The sequence below is a fragment of the Channa argus genome, chromosome 18 (assembly GCF_033026475.1).
Source record: "Channa argus isolate prfri chromosome 18, Channa argus male v1.0, whole genome shotgun sequence".
Taxonomy (NCBI): domain Eukaryota; kingdom Metazoa; phylum Chordata; class Actinopteri; order Anabantiformes; family Channidae; genus Channa; species Channa argus.
The window spans coordinates 22378172-22401799 of NC_090214.1; the positions used below are offsets into that span (position 1 = coordinate 22378172).

The window sequence follows — 23628 nt, forward strand, 5'->3', positions numbered from 1 at the left end:
TATTTAATTGCCTTTATTCTCTCTTTCAATAGCAGCCCATTTTTCTTTTTTTTAACGTTTTTATAAGTATATGTATATTGTTTCTGTATATACAGTGTCTGTTTGCATTGAATCAGTCCCTGTACACATGGAATGTATTGGATTTCATGCAAAAATACTATATATTTGTAGCCTGTAGCTCCTATCTATTTTTCTTTCATGTTCAGACCAGTAGGTCGGTCTACAGATTGTTCAGAGAATTGTGTAAGTGAGAATTGTATAGTGAGATTGGAGAGTGTGGTTATTATTTAAATACAGCAAAGGGAACCGTTTTGTTGCTGAGAAAAACATCTACTACTGTGATTTAAAAAAAAAAATGTTAACCTGTAACAATATTCTATTATACAACTATATATTCTTTATGCATTTTTACCTGATCATTTAAAATTAAACAGAATTGTTGTATAATTACAATGGGCTATATTGGCTTTGGCTTTTTTATTGCCGAGAAAGGAGGATATAGTAAAGTTCATATGAAAAGATTTTAACTTTTGTCCATAGTTGAATGAGTCGAAACACAAGAAATTTATACACATTGAAGGTAAAGGTAAAGTGGTAAAGTGACCTAACATAACAATAAATAAACATGTGATTTGCATAAAATACACTTGTAAATGCGGAAATCATCATCATTCTATATTTGGTTTGTATTTTATTGCCTTAGACACATGGAACTGCTAACTACATTAAAATGCTATCACTAATAATAATTCTTCTTCTTTTCCTTTCGTCTGTTCCCTTTCAGGAGTCGCCACAGCGAATCATGTGCCTCCATCTAACTCTGTCCTCTGTATCCTCTTCTCTCACACCAACTAACTTCATGTCCTCCCTCACTACATCCATAAATCTCCTCTTTGCTCTTCCTCTAGACCTCCTGCCTGGCAGCTCCAACTTCAGCATCCTTCTACTGATATATTCACAGTTTCTCCTCTGAACATGTCCAAACCACCTCAATCTGGCCTCTCTAACTTTATCTCCAACACATCTAACATGAGCTGTCCCTCTGATGTCCTCATTCCTGATCCTGTCCATCCTCGTCACTCCCAAAGAGAACCTCAACATCTTAAGCTCTGCCTCCTGTCTTTTCTTCAGTGCCACTGTCTCTAAGCCGAACAACATCGCTGGTCTCACCACCGTCTTGAACACCTTTCCTTTCATTCTCGCTGATACTCTTCTATCACACAACACACCTGACACTTTTCTCCACCCGTTCCAACCTGCCTGCACTCGCCTCTTCACCTCTTTTCCACACTCTCCGTTGCTCTGAACCGTTGACCCTAAGTACTTAAAGTCCTGCACCTTCTTCACCTCTGCTCCCTGTAACCTCACTGTCCCACCTGGGTCCCTCTCATTCACACACATGTATTCTGTCTTACTGCAGCTAAGCTTCATTGCTGTTTTCCAGAGCAGACCTCCACCTCTCTAGATTTTCCTCCACCTGCTCCCTGCTCTCACTACAAATCACAATGTCATCTGCAAAAATCATAGTCCATGGAGATTCCAGTCTAACCTCAACTGTCAGCCTGTCCATCACCAGAGCAAACAAGAAGGGGCTCAGAGCTGATCCTTGATGCAGACCAACCTCCACCTTGAACTCCTCTGTCACACCTACAGCTCACCTCACCACAGTCTTACATCTCTCATACATGTCCTGCACCACTCTAACATACTTCTCTGCCACTCCAGATGTCCTCAAACAATACCACAGCTCCTCTCTTGGCACCCTGTCATACGCTTTCTCTAAATCTACGAAGACACAATGCAACTCCCTATGACCCTCTCTGTACTTCTCCATCAGCATCCTCAAAGCAAATACTGCATCTGTTGGACTCTTTCTAGGCATGAAACCATATTGCTGCTCACAAATACTCACCTCTGCCCTTAGCCGAGCTTCCACTACTCTTTCCCACAACTTCAATGTTTGACTCATCAGCTTTATTCCTCTGTAGTTAATATCACTAAAATTCGGTAACAATAATTGATTTTATGCAATCTTCATTTTGAAAATGTAATATTTGTATTTTAAATAAATGTATTACTAGAACCCTAAAGTGGCGTATTGCTGTTGATGAGTAAGTGTAAATCTACACTATTACTGCGCTGTGTAAACGAAGTTGCAGTAGCAATGTAGCTAACGGTTAGCGGGTCTCACCAATGGAGGGCAGCAGAGACTCTGATAGCTCTCATGATACACATTTATTACCAAGAAGAAGAAAGGAACAGGAAACGTCTGCAAATAACAGAAGTCAGAAATGGTAAGAAAGATTAGTTTGTTAAACTTAAATAGATAAGGTAAATACATATATACAGCTATTAAGCTTATACATTGGCAGACTAAGAACATCAGACAATTTCAGTCCATATTGAAGTTTTCGAAGGTTAAGGCATAGCTAACGTGACTGTAGCTAATCTTCATCGTTAACATTAGGAGTTTCTCCTAATATGCGGTAAACGTTAGGTTAGCGTCTGGTTAGTTTAATAATCGGGCTTAAAATCTACAATAAACAGCTAACCAGAGTTTTGTGTTTTATTACCTGTTTTGATAGAGCTTAGCAAATGCATACAACCACGAACAACGTTAATGTGAGTAATACACAAAATGTAACATTAGAAATTTATAAACTGAATGTATCTGATTCTCTGCAACATCGGTTTATTTGCAAATAAGTTAATCTGATACTAACGTGAATATGTGTGAATGGAGTTTGGCTTGGTAATATTTTTCTTACCCTCCTGTTACTGTAGTTAGGTCGCCCACTAGTATTTCAGTGGAATATTAAACAAGGTAGCTTATTTAGCTTAAATTAATATTATTTCTTTTTATTAGGTAATGTTATAATTTTAAATATTCAGATGAGGTAAAAGTAGACAAACACAACACTCAACAGTACAAGACAGGAAATGTTAGCTAATTTTAAATGTAATGGCAGCAACACATCTCAATAAAGTTGGAACAGGGCCCTTTTCTTTTAACAACTGTCTGTAAACATCTGGCAAGTGAGGTGACCAGTTGTTGGAGTTTTGGAGAGGAATGTTGTCCCATTCTTGTCTGATGCAGTAGGCTAGCTGCTCAACAGTCCTGGGCCTTTGTTGGTGGATTTTTTGTTTTATAATGGACCAAAGGTTTTTTATTGGTAAAAGGTCTGGACTGCAGTATGTAGTTTAGCATTGTCTTGCTGAAATATGCAAGGCCTTTCCAGAAAGAGACATTGTCTAAATGGGAGCATATATTGCTCTAAAACCTCTATGTACTTCTCAGCTGTGATGGTGCTATTCCAGATGTGTAAGCTGCCCAGGCCATAGGCACTAATGCAAACCCATACCATCAGAGATGTAGGGTTTTGAACTGTTCGCTGGTAACAAGTTGGATGGTCACAGTCCTCTTTTCTTCCAGCTGGCCTACACTCACTGGAAATTGGGGTTCAGTGTCTTGCTCAAGGACAGTTTGACATGTGACCAAAGGAGCCGGGATTGAACAGGGTTGGTGGATGGCTGCTCTACATCCCACGCCACAGTCATTAAATATTCAACTGTTAACTATCCATATAATGTTTGATGTCTCCTGTGCCCATTGAAGAGCTTGTTTAAGTATGATAAATAGCCTTCTGTAGATGATTATTATAGGCCCAGTAATTTATACTAACAATGAATTAGCCTTTTAAGAGACTTAAGAAAAACTGCACAATTTAGACAAATTTATGGAATAAATTCTTGTAGGGATGTCTCGATTTGTAAGTAAATATAAGTAAAAGTACTTGCATTTGAATACTCACCAATAACAAATACTGATACAAGTGCTAAACAGTTCTGCTTCTAGTATGAGTTGCTGGGCAGTAAAAAGCTCATGGAGCAGCTTTTACTTGAACAAAAAGAAAAGTAAAAATGATAAACAACGCACACATTTTGAATGAGATCATGAATAGAGAAGCGCGGGCAAAATGGACTGTAGAGTCTAAAGATTCTAAAATAGGAATAATTCTAAAAGATAAAAAAAGAAGAAACATGAGTATGACTGTATCTAGATGTTAAGACTTTAGCACAGCAGAGTTTTTTTTTTTTTTTTTTTTAATTATCATCGGTTACTTTAAAAGACCTGTAAATCACAGTCATTTTTCCACCTCTGCCTCCCTGTGGAACCTAAGTGGCACAGTGTTGGAGAAGTTTTACAAGTATACAGATACTGGCATCGGCATTGTTTCATCCTAGAATTTCTACTTGGCAACTAATAAAACTCGTAATAACTCTAAAAGTTCAAAATCTAAACATAATAAAAGATAATTTATTGAGTGGGGGACTGTGGCACAGGAAGTAGAGCAGTTGTCCATTAATCCCACAGTTGTTGGTTCGATACCTGGGTCCTCTGGTCACAGAGGTGTCCTTAAGCAAGACACTGTACCTGGACTTACTAACTCCCATTGAGTGTAGACCAGCTGCATAGATGCTCCCACATTGTGTGTTTGTGATTGTGAGTTCGAATGGGTGAATGAGAAGAAGTGTAAACTGCATTGAGTACTTATAAGTAGATAAATGCTCTGCTATATAAGTGCAGACCATTTATCATTTACATACATTTTACAGTGAAACCCGTCCGGTTGGGGGGGAGCAGTGGGCAGCCACAGGCAGCACGCAGGGAGCTAGCGCAGAGTGTCTTGCTCAAGGATACACTTCGTGTGTGGGCTGAGATTTGAACAGGGAGACTTCTGCATCAGAGACTAATGTCCTATCCTTGACCACCCTGTGCCACAATGATGAAATGACCATACACAATCACAAAAAAATATTTTTTATCCAAATTCATAGAAATACTCACCTGACAAAAAGAATAAGAATTTAACAATAACCAGCTACAATACAATCTGCCAAGACTATAACCTCTGTAAAATGTGCAACCAGATTACATTGTCTGAAATTAAAAAGTCCTTAAGGCAATATCATACAAAGGATTTTTCTGCAGTCAGAAGGAAAATAGCTATCTATCTATCTAATGTATCTAAATGAAGAAAGAGAGAAGTTTAATACCATGTCCAGACCTACTTCTCCGAAAATTGTCTGGGGCTCTTCTTTCTCTACCAAATGGTTAACAGGTGTATAACACTGCAGCCATTGGTGGAGTATTTGTTTCAACCAACTTAAAAGAAAACATGTATAGTGTATCTTGCTGGATGTTTGCTCTCTGAACTCCTACTGTGTCTTTGTTTTTAGGCTACAGGAGTGGATCAAGCAGTTGGCATGAGTCTTGTTGTCTTCAGCCTTATGTTGTTCATGTACTACTCAATCTGGGTCATCGTCCTGGTATGTTCAGTTATGTCCCTGAAATCCTAGGCTTGTTTCAGCTGAAAAATTGTGTGGCCCTACTGTCAGTCTTCTGCTTAATCTACAGGTCATAAGGCTACCCAAAGGAGTACACATGATTTAGGGAGAGAATTTGATTCATTCATTAGTTTATAAAACTTTTGAGTTTATATCTGTTGATCTCAAATAAACTCTTTGTATCGCAACATATTCTCTGTGGGATGTTTCATCAAAATTCATAACGAAACATACAGTAACCATAACCAACCTTGTATACCACAAGCCCTTTTACATACAGCATATAGCAGTGGTGTGAACTGTTTAATGTCATGCAGGTGTTAACATATAGTTTAAGTAAAACAGAATGCAATGATTTCAGAATCTCATTAACACATATTTTATTCACAATAGAATATAAAAAACATATCAGATGCTGAAATTGAGAAGTTAACATTTCATGGAAAATAATAGCTCATTTTGAATTTAATGGCAGCAACACATCTAAAAAAAGTTGGAAGAGGGTGATTTTTACCATTGTGTAGCATCCCCTCTTCTTTTAACAACTGTTTGTTAATGTCTGAGAAGTGAGGAGACCAGTTGCTGGAGTTTTAGAAGAGGAATGTTGTGCCATTCAAGTCTGATGGAGGATTCTAGCTGCTCAACAGTCCTGGGCATTTGTTGCTGGATTTTTTGTTTTATGATTCAATTCAATTCAATTCAACTTTATTTATATAGCACCAATTCACAACAAAGTCATCTCAAGGCACTTTACAGAATAAAGTCAAGAATATTAAGATATAGTATAGAGAGAACCCAACAATTCCCCCTTGAGCAAGCCCTAGGCAACAATGGAGAGGAAAAGCACCCTTTAATGGAAGAAACCTCCAGCAGAACCAGGCTCAGGGTGGGCGGTCATCTGCTTTGACCGGTTGGCGTGAGTGGAAAGTGAAGAGAGAAAAGAAAAGAGCAACAAAAGCAACAACAAAACATCGGGCAGGTCGGTAGGACCAGTAGCTGCACGCTGGAAAACACACAGCTCCAAAGCCAGAGACACCTGCAGTAAGTGACAGAGAGAGGGAGACAGAGAAGGTGGCAACTAAGGAGAAAACACACAAAGTCAATGTCATACAGTGGTGACAATTGTGGGGTCAGAGGAGAGGAGAGAGGGTTAAGAGGAGGAAAGTAGCTCAGTGCATTGGGGGGTGGGGCCCCCAGCAGTCTAAGCCTTATGATGTGCCAAATGTTTTCTGTTGGTGAAAGGTCTGGACTGCAGTCAGGCCAGTTCAACACCCGGGCTCTTCCCCTGCAAAGCCATGGTGTTGTGGTAGATGCAGCATGTGATTTAGCATTGTCTTGCTGAAATATTCAAGGCCTTCCCTAAAAGAGTTGTCTGGATGGGAGTATATGTTGCTCTAAAGCCTCTATGTATTTTTCAGCATAATAGAAACGGCATAGATGGTTTCCAAAAAGAATTTCAAATTTTGATTCATCACCACAGAACTGTTTGAGATTTTAGCCCAGAGACCACGGTGGAGTTTCTGGATCGTGTTTACATATGGATTCTTCTTTGCATGATACAGCTTTAACTAAAATTTGTGGATTGCAAGGCAAACACAGACAGTGATTTCTGGGAGTGTTCATGAGCCAATGCAGAGATGTCCAGCAGAGAATCAGGCCTGTTTTTAATGCATTGCCACCTGGGGCAAAGATCAAATGCATCGAGTTTTTACATTTGGCTTAGTCCTTTTACTCAGAGATTCCGCCTGATTCTCTGAATCTTTTGGCGATATTATATACTATAGGTGGTGGGATCATCAAAGTCTTTACAATTTTACGTTGAGGAACATTTTTCTGAAATTGTTCCACAATTTTTAGACGCGGATTGTTACAGGTGAACCTCTGCCCATCTTTATATTTGAGAGGCTCTGCCTGTCTGAAATGCTCCTCCCAGTCATGTTACTGACCTGTTGCCAGTTAACCTAATTAATTGTCAAATGCTCCTCCATTTGTTTTTGATTTGTGGCAATTATTTTACTAGCCTTTTGTTGCCCCCTCTTCCAAATTCAAACTGAGCTAATATTTTCCATGAAATGGAAAAATATCTCATATCTGATATGTTGCTTATATTCTATTGTGAATAAAATAAGGGTTGATGAGATTTGCAAATCATTGCATTCTTTTTTTATTTACATTTTCACATCTTCCCAACTTTTTTGGAGTTGTGGTTGTACATTAGGGAGTTAAATCCTGCATTAATAAAGTGCTTTAGAGGAGATTTTACATTATCCAGACATATGTCATGTATGAATATGGACTATTTAGAGGCCGAATCACCCAGCTTTATATATGATAGGGAAAATTACCTAAAGTAAACAGAAATTTTCTTGCTAGAGATGCATTGCTTTGATAATATGAATGTGACAGTGCCTGTGCAGTTATTTTTTATTTTGAAAAGGCCACCACCTGTATGCTAATGTTACATTGCTAAAACATATTGTTGGTACTGATATGGTAGCATTTTTAAAACCACTTTTTAAATGTAATATGTCATATGGTATTTTTTATATTCCCAGCCTTTTGTGGACAGTGATCATATACTGCACAAGTATTTTCTTCCTCGGGAGTACTCAGTCATTCTACCTGGCATTGCAGCAGTAATACTGCTTCTCTGTATAGGTGAGTGTACTACCTGCATCTTGAAACAAGTCTTTCCAGAATGTTCTGGCCACAGAAATTGGTGTAAATTTTACCTAATCCCTTCTACAACCTTAGTATTTCAGAACTATTAGATGAGATAAAAATTGAGCGCTCTGCTACAAAAGGTGCTATCTTCTATGTTGTTTAACAAATCAAGGTATAAATACCATCAAATGAAAAATGAAATTCAGAACTTAGTTAGATTTTTGTGTTTTGACGTTAAACCCAAATGTTTTCAGTGTACAGGAAAAACACATAGCCTAGCTATTCATATACTTTTAAAGGGGAATGTACTGTATATACAGCAGACAACCCCTCTAGATGACACAATGAAATACAATGTCAAACTTAATACTGTACTTATCTTCTTCACAGGGGCCATAACAGCTGTTGTTATATGGAAAAATCAAAAGCCAAAAAAAGTGGACTAACCTCGACTGGATTTTCGAGTGACACTGGTGAGAGTCTCCGGTCGCCCTGCAAAAAAAATCTGAAATTTACAGACCTTCACTTTTCCGAAGTTAGATTTGTTTCTTTCTTTTGGATTCTTTTTATAGTTTGTTCAGTTTACTCTTTAGATAATAGAAATCATTAACATTTTAAGAGATTATTTGTTCAGTTGTACAGCTTTCTAATTAAGGTACCCACTTAATCAAAAAATGCTGTGCTGAAACCAAATCTTAGACCAATTTTTTTCCAAGACTGGCTAAATTCTCCAAACTAAAATGAATTTCATTAGAATAACAAATAGCTTTAATTTGTTGGCCAACCATTGCCACAGTAAGTGTTAATATCAGTTAATGTCAGTTTGTTCTCTTAGGCAGTATGTAGTGTTAACAGGAGTTAATTTAGGGGAACACGTTATGGCTACTTTGGGCCCATCTACTCCTGGATTTCTCATAGTTTGGCTCCCCATGATGTCTTTTTGACAGCAGTAATGTTTGACTGTTTGATAGGTAAAACGGTTTATAATATAATACATTTTTATTTAATACATATTTTCAGTAAAGATGTGGGAAGATATTTTGCTCTCATTTTGATTTGTAGGCAATTAATTTCTTCTGAGGCTGTAAATAAAGTGTTATATAAGCACTGGACAGTTCTTCAGCCTTATTAACCATAAACTGGGTAAAATATCTAGGACAGCACATCACTTGAATGTAATATGGTGAGATGGAGGTGGGTGATACCGTGATCAGGGATAACATTATGACCACATTTGCAATTTATTGCATTCCAATAAAGTGGCTGTGCCACAAATTCTTTTACAAGGTTGTAATTTCTCAGTTTTTAGGTTGAAACAGTCAGAAATGGGAAAGTTTTACTTTGTGTTTATTGTTTAGGTCCAGGTGGGTATTGGAATCGTACTGGAATGAATTAAATGTACAGTTTTGTCAATTAATAATAATTAACAATAAGCACACAGTAGAATTATCACCTTTCTGAGAAATTATAACCTCGTAGAAGTAAATTCCTGGCAGAGGCACTGTATTGGATTGCATTAAATTGGATATATTGTCATAATGTTATGCCTGATAGGTGTATGTGTCTCACTGTTTGAGAAAATTTCATGATTGAATTACTTTATGTAGAGCAGTATTTAGACTGTTAAATACTATGGCAAAGTGAATGGGAGTCCTTCTATAGAGTGAAGAGTGGAGATGTTTGTAATTGTGCATTGATTTGGATATAAACAACATTTTGTGTGTAGTCTGACACACAAACCTGCACTATGGAGATAGAGCCTGTGGCCCTTTTTCTCTGTTCAATAAAACTTTATTGCTGGAAAACCTTTTAATAGTGATGTCTTGCTTATTTTTGTATTTGCAGCTCTGCAGTACAGTAGATGCAGTAGGTCTAACAGGTATAGTAATGGTAATGGTGACACCTATACAAAAATGTCAGTAATGTTAGTTACTATTAAATCTCTAAACTAGGTTTAGTAATGAAAACAGTGACTGTGTTCACATGCACTTAAGTAACCTGGTTAGCGGAAATCCACGTATACATCCAGCAGAAGAGTAACCTGAGGTCTATAATTACGGAAAACTGCTTTTTGAGTTTGCTCTTTCTCTCTGTTTGTGTGTTCGTGTTGCAGTGACAGCACAGGGAGAGAAAGGAAAGACATATGCAGCTACACATCCACAACAGTTTGAAATATAAAAATCCATGGGAGAAAGTGACTTATTTAGACTTTTACAAGATTTGTGTAAATAAAATTTTCGGTTGGAGCTAACGCAGACTTTGTTTTAAAAAATAAGGCGCCATTGCCCCGTTAACTTAAGAATTTCTACTTTCATTCATTCTTTCACTCAGCTGCAGGCAGCTTACTGTCTGCAGCCTTTGGCTGAAAGCCAATTAGAAGCCTGGTTACGCATGTACATGGCAGAGTAATCTGCATTCTCTGAGAGAAATCTACCTGGGGAAACCAGGCTACCCTAATCCCCTACCCTGATTTTGGAAAACAGCTTTCCCGTATACATGACACTTAAGAAATCAGCTTTTCAAGAAAGCCGACCGTAAATTGGTTTCTGATCACTGCTGCCCACTATGCTTAAATAAGCTGATGAAAGACTCTAGATAAGCTACAGCTCTGAGGTTTAAACTATGTTTTACGTTTACACAAGAACAGGATTCCTTGATGATGACGACAATCTCCTTCAGTAAGTCTGACGTTTCCTCAAAGGTCATTCAAATTGTAATTAAAAAAAAAAACGTTGCCTATAAAAAGTTTTTGAATTACTTCTAATTTCGGCATTTCAATAATCTTAATTGCAAAGCATTATTTTCAGCTTCACATTTTTTATTAATTTACATTACTTTAAAATAAGTTGTTTTCATCTGACATAAAATAATCTTATTTTTTTGTAAATATCTTAAATAAATAAATAAATTACCATGATTCCATGAGATTGGATCAAAACAGCAAAGTTGTGAACTCTAAATCTGATTTAGATCTGAGTTGGATGAAGTTATTAAATTCTCTACAAGGAGTTCATATTCACATTACAGACGTGTTTTGCCCATTAACTAATAAAGTATAGCCTTTATAGAGATGACGTTACTGCATGAATGTGGAATATTTGTCTGGAGAAAGAATTTTCAGTGAAATCCTTGTGTAAAATTTAAACCTATTAAGCTATAGTATCTAACTTTCTGGTGCTTATAACTACAAGTATTTCAACTAAATATAATTATTGTTTTGCAAAACTGGCAACTTTCCAAATACAGTCTCATTTTTCAACCTGGTCTTAATAGAAACTTTACTGTTTTTTATGAATATAAAACAGGCTGTTGGTTGTTAAAGCTTTTGCTACTTTGCATGCTATCCGCATATGTTTCCACGTAAAATAGACTGAACAACAACAGGCCAAGCTACAACTTATGTATTCTTGTGCCATAGAAGTTAAGGGACTTTTGGGGAGGGAAAAAAATTCAATTTGTCCTATGGGCTGCTGACATTTGAACTTTAAAGGGCATTTTGTCCAAGGAGCAAGGCTGTATAGCATGACCCTCATTTCTTCCAGTGTAGACATGCTGGGGGGGGAAACATTCATGGACATTGCGAAAGCAGTAAAAGTTTTAATGAGAATGTTCTATTAAGACCCATGTTGAGACCATCCTATATAATTGTTTAGTAAAGGTCATTATTTTGTATCAGAATCTGCAGAATCTAGGAGAGGAGATCAAATTCTTTGTGCACCACTTTATGTTCTTAGTGAGAAGTTGAGTTCTTTACTGATATTATTGATACCACTCAGACAAATTGTGGAGGAATATTTGGTCACATTGAACAGTAATCAGATAACACAGTTGCCCTGTGTCTGTCATCATCCTAACAAACCGAAGACTAAGTGTAGGCTATGTTTGTGACATCTTTATTGTTTTTCCGTCTAATTTGTTTATAAGTTAATTAATATTTAAATTTGTATTAATTTGCATTCGCCCGATTTCCAGCCGAGAGCTGTAGAGTTAACGATGTGTTGGGCGCAGTGCCTGGAAGCGTGTTTTAGAGTGTTTTAGGCCACAGGGTGAGACAGGATCCGCTCGCTGTCTTTCCGTGGGTGTGTGTCATATGTCAGCATTCTGCAGATTCACCGCGCTGCCGGCTCCACACAGACCTTCTCTGCCTTGCGTCCATGAACTACACCGAGGCAAGTTAAATGCTTTAATCGCTGTGATACGCAACAGTACATGTGATGAGTATTCGATGCTTTTTATACCGCCTTCGCTATGTGTTATTTCTAATACTGTACTACTCTAATACTAATACAAAATGGATCGTTGAGAGCTGTGTCGCAAATCAGCTTCTTTGGCTCAGATCATTTTTAACTTTATGAAGCATAAATAGAATAAATAAGCTTAATGACAAAGCATTTTGATCGTACTAGTCAGATAGAAGGGAGTTCACCAGGCTCCCATTTAATGCTGAAAATACCTTTTAAAACCATCTTGTCTTTTAAACAATGCAGCTAATGTCAGTGAGTCATGGGACACAGTGAAAGAGCTGAGCACTGACTTTCTTGTGATGAATACCCGATCCCTAATAAAAGGGATAAAAGCAATAGTACAATTATGGTTAAAATGGCGTTAGGGGCTTGACACTACAGACACCCCTGATACAGGACATGAAAAGACCTCTGTGTTTGTTGTTGACAATCAGCATACTCAGCATTACTCGTTTCACAGTGCGACCCATGTGGTTTGTGCTGACAGAACAGGCAGGAAAAAGATACAAATATAACATTTTGTCTAATTTTCTGTCTAAAGCATTACGTTTTATTTGTTAATGCTTTAGATTGCATGGTAATTTTTTATAGTAGTAGTATTTAGTAGTAGTTATATATAGTAGTGTACACATAAACACATTGTGTAGTTATGTGCTAACAAGATAAAAAGTGTGGGGAATAAGTGGGTGACAACCTGGGAACTTGACAATTAATTCTAATTTATTTAGTTCATATTTTAGGGGTATCTATTTTAAAGTTACATTATACATACTTATGATAATTAACAATCCTGCCTTTGCAGGAAACAATTTACAGTAAACCATAGGGTCTTTTTTACTATAGGGTATTTATTGAGTAGTTACAGGGTCCTGGAATAATATATCAACAATAAACAAACAAAAAAGAAACATAATTGGGAAAATTCTATTCAAATTTTTTTTCAAAACCCTATAAGATACCAGATTAAAGTGTAAAGTCATTCTCCTGGCAGACTCATCTGCAAATCTTTTTCCAAATAAATTACAATGGTGGTTGATTGTTTTATGACAGTGTGGAGCTCTTAACATGGCCCCATACCCATTGTCCAAGGTCCACTGCACTGGAAAACAAGCTTACCTTTTTAGCTTGACCAACGCTTTCCTAGGAAATAATATAACATAATTGATAAACAGCAAGTTGAAAAATTTTGGTATTTGATTTATTAAGGCAGGTAAGATTAAGCTAAATGCTAAAAAACACACTTTTCTCTGTAATTAGTGTATGTATGCATCCTTGTTCAACACTTACACTGTATCTATAGGTTCTGCGGGCTGTAAATTAAAGTGGTCACTGTTATTCTTTTGTACCAAGTATTTGCAGTATAAGTACAATAAATAATACATTTTTCAATTAAATTCAACTTTATTAATATGGAGCCAATTCACAACAAAGTCACCTCAAGGCATTTTACAAAATAAAGTCAAGACTATAACGATGTATAGAGAAGACCCAACAAATCCTGCTTGAGCAAGCCCTAGGCAACAGTGGAGAGGAAAAACTCCCTTTAATGGAAAAAACAGCCATCTGCCATCTGCCTTGACCAGTTGGGGTGAGTGGAAAGTGGAGAGATGAAGGAAAATAGTAACAAAAAGCAACAACAAAGCATTGGGCAGGTTTGTAGGAACACTAGCTGTATACAGCTGCAGAAAGGGACTGAGAAGGAGAAAGAAAACTCTGAGAGAAAAAAAAAAGACACAAAGTTAATGTCATAAAGTGGGGAAAAATAAATGTGGGGTAAGAGGAGAGAGGGACGAGAGGCTGTAAGCAACATAACTATAACTAACTGTAAGCTGTATCAAAGAGGAAGGTTATAAGCCTAGATCTAAAGGAAGAGAGAGCGTCTATTTTTGAATTACATCTGGGAGCTGGTTCCAAAGGAGAGGAGCTTGATAGCTAAAGGCTCTTGGTTAATTGGGGTTCAGTGTCTTGATCAAGTACACTGCAACATGTGACCGGAGAAGCTGGGGATTGAATCAGTAACTGGGGGATTGTTGGACGACTGCTTTCGCCTCAGCTCAAGTTGCTGCAAAAAGTCCAACTGATGTCTTAGCCTGACCTAGACATTGGAGAGATAATCCTAATCATAACTTGTATATAATATACAAAGCAATTCTGTTATTCATATAACATTAGCTAATACATCACATGAATTTAATATCAACGGTGGTGCAATGTCTTATGAACAGCGTGTACTTATTGGGAAGACGTCGTAGATGTAGCTTGGCTTTAGGATCTACTCTACTAAAACTACTAGCTTACTATTATGATTGTGTAGGACTTTAAAACGGTTTGGATAAAAAGTGCATTGAGGGAAAAAAGTTAGTATACACTTTAGTATTTATTTCTGCATAATGGAAATGTGGCCATCTCACTATTAGAAATCACTGGGACCACTCTGGGCTGAGTAGGATTTTTAAAACTTGGGAAACACCTAGCTAGGTTAACCCTGTACTGTATGTCATTTTTATTTTAATGTTGCATTGATTAATCTAATTCTTTTTCCTCTGGTAAAAGATTGAAGGCAGTTGGGTGGGTGGGTTTTATCCCACCTAAATGTCGATAATAGACAATGTATAACTTTTACAGGTCACAATTCTATCACAGGCCAGAGACAGAAATAAGCACTCATACTCACTAATTAGCAATACAGAGTTTCCAATCCATCTGGCCTCTATAAATATGCATCTCCTGATATTTAACCATGACTGTAATAACACAGAATATCAATGCACTGGTAAGTTCTATATTTCAGTAAAACTTTCCATTGTGATACCTCTGTCCGGTGTATAAAGGTTTTAAAAAACATATATAAACTACAGAAATGCTAAAATAAATAAAACAATGAAACTAAATGTTTACTATTATTTTTTGTTCAGTTTTGTGGCAACAAAGTTTATTTACATTTTACCTGTTTATCAGATCCTGTGACACAACATCTTCAGCTGTAGTAGAGGACATCAGTTTGTATTCTTGTCAGCCACCCTGTCCAATGCACAGATTAAACACACAGTAGGTAAAATGTACATAGTATCCACTTTAACTGGCATTAAAAGTGTGCAAGAATTCAATGAAACTTAGAAGGTCGTTGCCATTTTGCACATGTAGAAAAATAATGCATAGAGCAATAACAATGTCAGAAACATATCAATATACAGTAAGTGAAAAGGAAACTATTATATCTGTATACAGAATCTAGTAGTATAACCTTTCATATAAATAGTCTAACAAATGCCCATTAACATAAGTGGTGTGGTGATACAGAGATCACTATAAAACAATAAAACAGTAACCAGTAGATGAGCACTCAACACATTACAAAATACAAACTACAAAATATTTTAATACACTATATCTCCTTTTTTATGCTATGTTCATACAAGCGGAATGTTTGATTCAGGATGATCAAAGACAAAATTATAATGCTACTTTTTTCTGACTACTGTGGGCTGAATACAATTTGAAAATTTCAGGATAAAGGTGTGCTTTATATTATCGGTATAGCCACTAATCATTTTAAAGTGAGATTCACACATCACATGCTTCTCAAAACACTTGCTGGCCAATATCAATGGCACATATTTTATACTCCCCTTCAAAATATAGAACAGTTGCTACACTAAAAGTAGAATCACATTTTTTTAAACATTATAGGCAGATGTAGATTTTGGTAAAAATGTTTCAATGACTGGAAAAAATTATAGCAAAAAATCTATACACTCATACACCTGGTGTCACAAAAGCCGGTCGAATGTAGAAAATAAATGTTTTCTAGATGTTTTATATATATATATATATATATATATATATATATATATATATATATATATATATATATATATATAAATTGTCATATGGGTTATATATAATGTAATGTTAGCTTAAACGAAAACTTACTCCCATGTCACAATCTTAATAGTGACACTGCAGCTGACGTTATGTACATACGTATACAAAATAAATCAATTAACTTATCACACACAAATTCCTCATACCTCATTCCTTCATACAAACATGACAGTATAACTCAGGGTAAACCAAGGTCAAAAAATAAACAAAATAAGCTATTTCCCAAAGAAAGTGCTAGCTAGCCTCTAGAAAGAAAGAAAAAAAAGACAGTAACTAACTGTAACTCCCTAATGTGAAAACAAGAGAAAACAGCAGAAAGAAAATGGCAGTTCACCCCTACAGATTCAATACTATTTACAAATATATACAAAGTGGCAATGGTGAGGAGTAACACTATTTACAGAATATACAATAACTATACTATTTACTATCTATTCTGTAAAGTGCCCTGAGATGACTTTGTTGTGAATTGGCGCTATATAAATAAAGTTGAATTGAATTGAACTATACAACACCATGGCACAAAGCCTGACAATTCAAAAATGCTAAAAAAAAAAGGTTTGGAGGCCAAGGAGGTGCTGGTGCTGCTGCCAGAGAAGCCAGTCTGGCTGTTGGGAACTGTACTTTTTAAGCTCCAGGAAGTGTAGGATGGACCATTCAGCTTCCGGTACTGCCCCCCAATCCAGCCAATCAGGCAGGGCACCTGTAACTCAAAGACACAGATCCACACAACAAGAAAAAAAGTCTCATTCTCTCATTCAAAAACATTCACACAAAATGTCACATACACTCAGGGCAGTTACACCCCCCTCCCTTAAAAAAAATAGACACCCCAATTAAAATATCTGACAATTAGGAACGGGTAGACACACGTGACAAAGCATCAGCAACAACATTTTCTGTTCCTTTTTTGTGATGGATTTCGAGATTAAGATCTTGCACGAGCAAGGACCACCTCATTGATCTCTCGTTAGAGTTTTGCATTCGTCCTAAGAACATAAGAGGGTTGTGATCAGTAAATAGAGCAACTGGTAATGAGCTGGAGCCAACATAAACCTCAAAGTGTTGGAAGGCCAAAAGTAATGAGAAGGCTTCCTTTACAATTGTGCTGTATTTTAACTGGTGTTGGTTGAATTTCTTGGAGAAGTAACAGATGGGATGGTCAACCCCCTGCCCATCCTCTTGCAGCAGTACTGCACTGGCACCACTGGCACTGGCATCTACCTCCAGTTTAAAGGGGCAGTCAAAATAAGTTGCTGCTAAAACAGGTGTGCTGCACAGGAGAGCCTTGACCGAATGAAAGGCATTTTCACACGAAGAATACCAGACAAAAGGTCTGGTAACACTAATGAGACTGGTGAGGGGAGCGACAATATCAACAAAGTGTCTGCAGAATCCTCTGTAGTACCCAGCCATGCCCAGAAACCAGCGGAGTTCATGTCTGGTTTTAGGTATAGGGTAATCCAAGATAGTTTGGATCTTTGCAGTGAGCGCACACACCCGTCCTTGGCCCACTTCTTTTACTAAGTATGTCACTGTGGCCAGATTCAAGGTAAGGGAAGCTTCCATTAGTCGTGCAAATATTGTTTTTAATGTTTCCATGTGCTCAGGCCATGTACTTAAATATGCCATAATATCATCTAGGTCATCTAAGGACAAGGCGCTGAAACATAGCAGGTGAATTTCTAAGACCAAATGGCATGACTGTATACTGTAAGAAACTATCGGGGGTGACGAAAGCAGAAATTTCAGAAGCACGTGGAGTTAAAGGAATTTGCCAGTATCTTTTCAACAGGTCCAGCTTTATAACAAACTTAGCGGAACCAACACGGTCCACACAATCTTCTATTCGGGGCAGAGGATACGAGTCTGGTTTGGTTATTGCATTTACCTTCCGAAAATCCGTACATAAACGTGGGGTTTCGTCAGGTTTAGGCACAAGCAGACATGGGGAACTTCATGCACTAGAACTAAGGACAGCTAACCATTCTCCAACACGTAGATAACTTCCTGCTGGAGCAGAGCACGCTTTGTCGGGTTTACACGGTAGGCATGCTGCTTGATTGGCGAATGGTCAGCGACATCAATGTCATGAGAGAAAACGCTTGTGCGGGATGGCATATCTGAAAAAAGAATAGAATTATTTTTAATCAGCTGCATAACATCGCTCCTAGCAGACTCGTCTAAGTGGTGCAAATGGGTTTCTAAATCCTCAAGAATCTCTGAATTTGGGAGACGGGAGCAGGGTTCATTGCCACTGAGGCAGAGGCCGTCACTCTCAGGACAATACTAGGAGGAAGAAACAACTACAGTGGTGCACAAAACATAGTCGGTGTCACTTATTTTACTTTCCACAACATAAGGGCCACAAAATTTGGCCTGCAAGGCAGAACCACGTATTGGCAGTAGTGCTAAGACCTGCTCTCCATGTTGGAAATTTCTGCGAGTCTGCGATGCAGATAGAGACATGCGTGCAAAATCACAGGCTTTGTGCAGACGCTCTTGAAATGAGCTCACATAATCTAGCACATTTGTAGTAGGGGTTGTAACTTCTGACAAAAAACGTTCTTTCAATACTCTCAGAGGGCCACGCACAGTGTGACCAAACACAAAATCTGCAGGGCTAAAACCAGTGGACTCCTGCATACTTTCACGTGTGGCAAGGAGAAGGAATGGTAATCCCTCATCCCACTGTTTTCCTGACTCCAAACAATATTTCTTTAACATGGAAACGCTCAAGCGCACCTTGGGACTGTGGATGGTAAGCACTGGATTTATGATGTTTTACAGAGAATTCAGACATGACTTGAGCAAAAAGTTTTGACATGAAATTTGAACCTTGATCAGTTTGAACGGACTTTGATAGGCAGAAAGTGGAGAAGAAATTTATGAGGGATTTCACAACAGCTTTGATCTTGAGTGTGCGTAATGGAATGGCCCCGGGATAACGGGTTGCTGCGCACATCAAGGTCAGAAGGTACTGATGACCGGATTTTGTTTTTGGTAGTAGGCCAACACAATCGAGGATTATGTGTTCAAATGGTTCTATTACTGGAATAGGATGCAGTCAAGCGGGAGGAATAACCTGATTCGGTTTTCCACAAAGCTGACAGACATGGCAGATGCGGCAGAACCTGGCAACGTCGGCTTTTTAGCTTGGCCAAAAGAAATAACGCAGAATTCATTGATAAGTTTTGCTTATCTGTAAATGACCCGAAACGCTATCATGGGCAAAGCTGAGTACCTGAGAACGAAATTTTGCTGGCACAAAAATCTGCTGAACTGAAATGTAACCGAAATCACCAGTAAGATGATACCAGAAGCGTATTAACACACCATTTTCAAAGTTATACGCACAGGGATCTGTTTTGTGAGAGCTGGTGACAGAGGATAGACAGGTAGCCAGAGATGGGTTGGTCTGTTGCTCGTGGATAAGCTCGGTTTTGTTAACAGCAAAAGACAGATCAGCAGCAGTGGGCAGTAAGTTGGCAGTTACAGGCTTTTCACAGCTATCTAAGCGTGGATCTATTTTTTTAGGACCCTCAGAAAACAAGGCTGCATCAAACAAATCTATCACATCATCAAACCTACGCATCTGTGAGCATCTAACAGCACAAGCAGGAAACACGGGGTGAGCTGACAGCAGCGGGAGCAGAAAAAGACGAGTCTGCGACGAGGTTTTCAATTACCTACCTTATTGAAGTAGCTCTCATCAGCTTTATGTTTTCTCGGGGAGTGAATAAACAGGTGTAGTAGCAGGAGCAGATCGTATGAAACCAACAGGTTTGGGGTTTCTTCGTATACAAGAGGCAATGAGATGACCGGCTTTGTGACAATAGTAGCATTCCCGGCCCTCAGAGAAAGTAGGATTGGGGTATTGTGGCTTTTTTGAAGATAACTTTTTTTTTGTCTGGGCTACCAGTCAGCTTATTTTCACTGCGCACATAGGAAAACACAACACGATGAGTTAGGACAAATTCATCTGCCAGCACCGCAGCTTTGGACAGAAAGTCCACTTTCTGTTCATTCAAATAAACCATAATTCTCTCCGGAAGACATGTCTTAAATTTATCCAGCAACATCAATTCACAGAGTTGTTCAAATTCCATCACTTTACTGGCTGTGCACCACTTATCAAATAAAACAGATTTTCTCCCTTGCAAACTCAACATATGTTTGGTTGGCAGATTTTTCACTAAACCTTTGCCGATATGCCTCAGGAACAAACTCATAGGCACTCAAAACTGTAGTCTTAACAACATCATAGATCACGCTGTCTTCAACAGACAAACTTGCACACACTTCCTGGGCTTTCCCCACCAATTTGCACTGTAATAGCAAACTCCAGAAATCTTTTGGCCACTTTAAAGTTGCCACAATGCGCTCAAAAACATTGAAGTAACAATCTACTTCTGTCTCTCTAAAGGGAGGAACTAAGGCAATATGTCTACTAACATCAAACTGGTCAGAAGATGTGGTAGAGGGGGAATGTACTCTACTGGGAGTAGAGGCCTCAGTGGCCTTCTGTAGCTCGCAAGCCCTTATTCTGAGGTGCATGTGCTCCACCTCACAGGTTTTGGTCTCCAAGTCCACCTCTTTAAGGCGCAGGCAAGCTTTAGCTCCTCTTTATCTACCCCAACCTGCAGCAAGCTAAAGGGGTCTACACACACAGCAGGAGGACGTGTGGGAGCCTTTGCTTCCATACCCACTTACAACCCTTTAAGGTGTCATGAACTTCTGTTTAGGCTTGGGCATAGTGACCAACCCCTCCTCCACTACCTTCTATGACAAAATAGCCCTAACCTCTGCCTTCCTGGCATTTAAAGGTACAGAGACATAAAAAAAACTGGCAATTAAAAACAAATCTACCTTGGTGCATCGCTGCAACTTCTCAATGGTTGGGTTTATTGTAAACTTATCCATGTTGAACTCCATACTATAACCCCACATATACAAAAAAAATGCCAACCAAACGTAAAGACAAAATATCTTATCAAACGCAACGCTGAGCGACGATGAGATGAATAAGGAAAGATCCTGGACGAGCCCCTTCTGTATGTTATGCCCCTGTCTAGGGGGTCGGGGTGCAACATAAAAAGATAAATTAGGCTGTTCCCTCTACGGTCCCCAAACCAAAATCCAGGATCCAAATGTTCCAACAGTACGACATTTGTTACAGTACGTAATGTGCATATGACATAAATGAAGTGCAATGCCAGCTCTTAGTCTTACTGCCCTGAAAACCCTGGCACTTCCACCTCAAGACACACAAGCTACACTCTCTCCCCCACCTCCCCTTCCAGACACCAGGACTTCATACACACTCCTTCAGCCCCCTACAGATGCCCTCATGTTAAAACATGAGTAGTGTAGATCATATACATTAAAAAGCTTCAATCGTCTATGACTATTACTATTAAGTGTTACTGTTCGCTTACTGATCATGTAACCCCTAACACCCCTTATTATTTGTATTTTTGTGTCTGTGTAGATGTCAGCGGCTACAGGTAGCCTGGGGATGTCTAGCCATCGCCAGCACTCCAGGGCAGGGAAAAGGAGGCAGTGGGGAGGTTTGAGGCAACAGTGGAAGCTTCTGGGCTTGTTTCAGATCGATCAGCAACATGAGTTCTACAGCCTGACCTGCATGATGAAAGAGGGATTAGCAACAGCCATCCAAAACACAACAGGCTGTACACCTACAGTGAGTACAGATTGACATAGGCAGTATTTAAATCACCTACAATATACGTACTACCCATCCATTCAAATTAAAATGTTTATGACAATTAATATTACAGGCTGGGCTGCAGTTTTACCATAAAAGTGTATTCATATACAAAAAGGGGTGAGTGCGGCATAAGAAGGTAGAGCGGTCATCTACCAATCAAACCATTCTTGAAGCCAAACCGGCTGACATCAAGGAGGTGATTCTCCACAATGATCAACAGTGGTCAAGAGAATGTTACAGGGCACCAGATCAGTTATATTTGACTAAGGTAGAGCGGTTGTCCATCAATCCCACAGTTGTTGGTTTGAGCCCTGGATCCTCCAGCCACATGTTGAAGTGTTCTTGAGCAAGACACTGAACACCAACTTAGTTGCTCCCAGTGAGTGTTGGCCAGCTGCATAGCAGCTCCCCCACCAGTGTATGAGTGTGTGTGTGATTGTGAGTGAGAATGGGTGAATAAGAAGCGGTGTAAAGCGCTTTGAGTGCCAATAGGTGGAAAAGTGCTTTATAAGTACAGCGCATTTACCATTTTAAAACAATATGAAATTATGTAAAATAAACATGGTCTGACTGAATGCATTTACATTTAGTTATTTTTCAAATGCTTTTATCCAAAGTGACTTACAAGTGTGGTACAAAGCAAGCAAAACTAATTCTAAGTCAAGGAAAAAACTTCAAAGAAAAGTGCAATGACTTTCATGAGATACAAATGCAAGCACAAATGCTTTGATTGAGATGTTTTGCCATGGGAAACTGATCCCCGGCTCCTCCAGACACATGTCAAAGTGTCCTTGAGCAAGACACTGAACCCCAACTTAGGTAACTCCCAGTGAGTGTAGGCCAGCTGTGTGTGATTGTGAGTGTGAATGGGTGAATAAGAAGCAGTGTAAAAAATGCTTTGAGTACCAATAGTTAGAAAAGCGCAATATAATTGCAGACCATTTATAAGAGAAGACCATTGTGAATTTCTATCGGCTTTTAACCAGACTTGGGTCAAACATCATAAAATCAGTTCAAAAACATATCATTTAGGTTTCATGGTCTCATGACATTAGTTCATACAGATTCTTCTTTCCCTTTTGTCTGTTCCCTTTCAGGAGTCGCCACAGCGAATCATGTGCCTCCATCTAACTCTGTCCTCTGTATCCTCTTCTCTCACACCAACTAACTTCATGTCCTCCCTCACTACATCCATAAATCTCCTCTTTGCTCTTCCTCTAGACCTCCTGCCTGGCAGCTCCAACTTCAGCATCCTTCTACCGATATATTCACAGTTTCTCCTCTGAACATGTCCAAACCACCTCAATCTGGCCTCTCTGAGCTTTATCTTCAAAATATCTAACATGAACTGTCCCTCTGATGTCCTCATTCCTGATCCTGTCCATCCTCGTCACTCCCAAAGAGAACCTCAACATCTTAGGCTCTGCTACCTGTCTTTTCTTAAGTGCCACTGTCTCTAAGCCGAACAACATTGCTGGTCTCACCACCATCTTGAACACCTTTCCTTTCATTCTTGCTGATACTCTTTTATCACACAACACACCTGACACTTTTCTCCACCCGTTCCAACCTGCCTGCACTCGTCTCTTCACCTCTTTTCCACACTCTCCGTTGCTCTGAGTACTTAAAGTCCTGCACCTTCTTCACCTCTGCTCCCTGTAACTCACCGTTCCACCTGGGTCCCTCTCATTCAAACACATGTATTCTGTCTTACTGCGGCTAAGCTTCATTCCTCTGTTTTCCAGAGCAGACCTCCGC

General features: G+C 38.7%; 2 protein-coding genes across 6 annotated transcripts in view; both read left to right on the forward strand.

The window, feature by feature from the left end:
* The first annotated feature begins 2171 nt into the window (after positions 1 to 2171).
* Positions 2172 to 9826, forward strand: dpm2 (dolichyl-phosphate mannosyltransferase subunit 2, regulatory). 3 transcript variants are annotated; one of them, XM_067484161.1, is made up of 4 exons: positions 2172 to 2294; positions 5242 to 5331; positions 7905 to 8007; positions 8404 to 9826. In XM_067484161.1, exons 1-4 carry the CDS (start codon positions 2292 to 2294, stop codon positions 8457 to 8459), a joined length of 252 nt encoding a protein of 83 aa, XP_067340262.1. In that variant the 5' UTR covers positions 2172 to 2291; the 3' UTR covers positions 8460 to 9826. The 3 variants fall into 3 exon arrangements, with proteins under 3 accessions (XP_067340262.1, XP_067340261.1, XP_067340263.1); XM_067484160.1 differs by lacking the exon at positions 2172 to 2294 and adding an exon at positions 2414 to 2622; XM_067484162.1 differs by lacking the exon at positions 2172 to 2294 and adding an exon at positions 3434 to 3519.
* A 2144-nt stretch (positions 9827 to 11970) lies between these two features.
* Positions 11971 to 23628, forward strand: part of pip5kl1 (phosphatidylinositol-4-phosphate 5-kinase-like 1) — a 36611-nt gene continuing 24953 nt past the window's right edge. Inside the window, exons 1-2 of one of the 3 annotated variants that reach the window (XM_067484163.1) lie at positions 11971 to 12182; positions 21634 to 21843. In XM_067484163.1, the coding sequence (XP_067340264.1) occupies positions 12168 to 12182; positions 21634 to 21843 (225 nt within the window). In that variant the 5' untranslated portion in view covers positions 11971 to 12167. Of the gene's footprint in view, positions 12183 to 21633; positions 21844 to 23628 lie in introns of those variants that run through there. The other 2 variants (XM_067484166.1, XM_067484164.1) reach the window with 2 other exon arrangements.

Bases quoted from the DNA above. Each gene is read 5' to 3' on its own strand.
- dpm2 (XM_067484160.1), top strand. From the start codon at position 2,596: ATGCATACAACCACGAACAACGTTAAT. The intron at 2,623-5,241 runs GTGAGTAATACA...CTTTGTTTTTAG, and splicing joins CAACCACGAACAACGTTAAT to GCTACAGGAGTGGATCAAGC. The intron at 8,008-8,403 runs GTGAGTGTACTA...TCTTCTTCACAG, and splicing joins AATACTGCTTCTCTGTATAG to GGGCCATAACAGCTGTTGTT.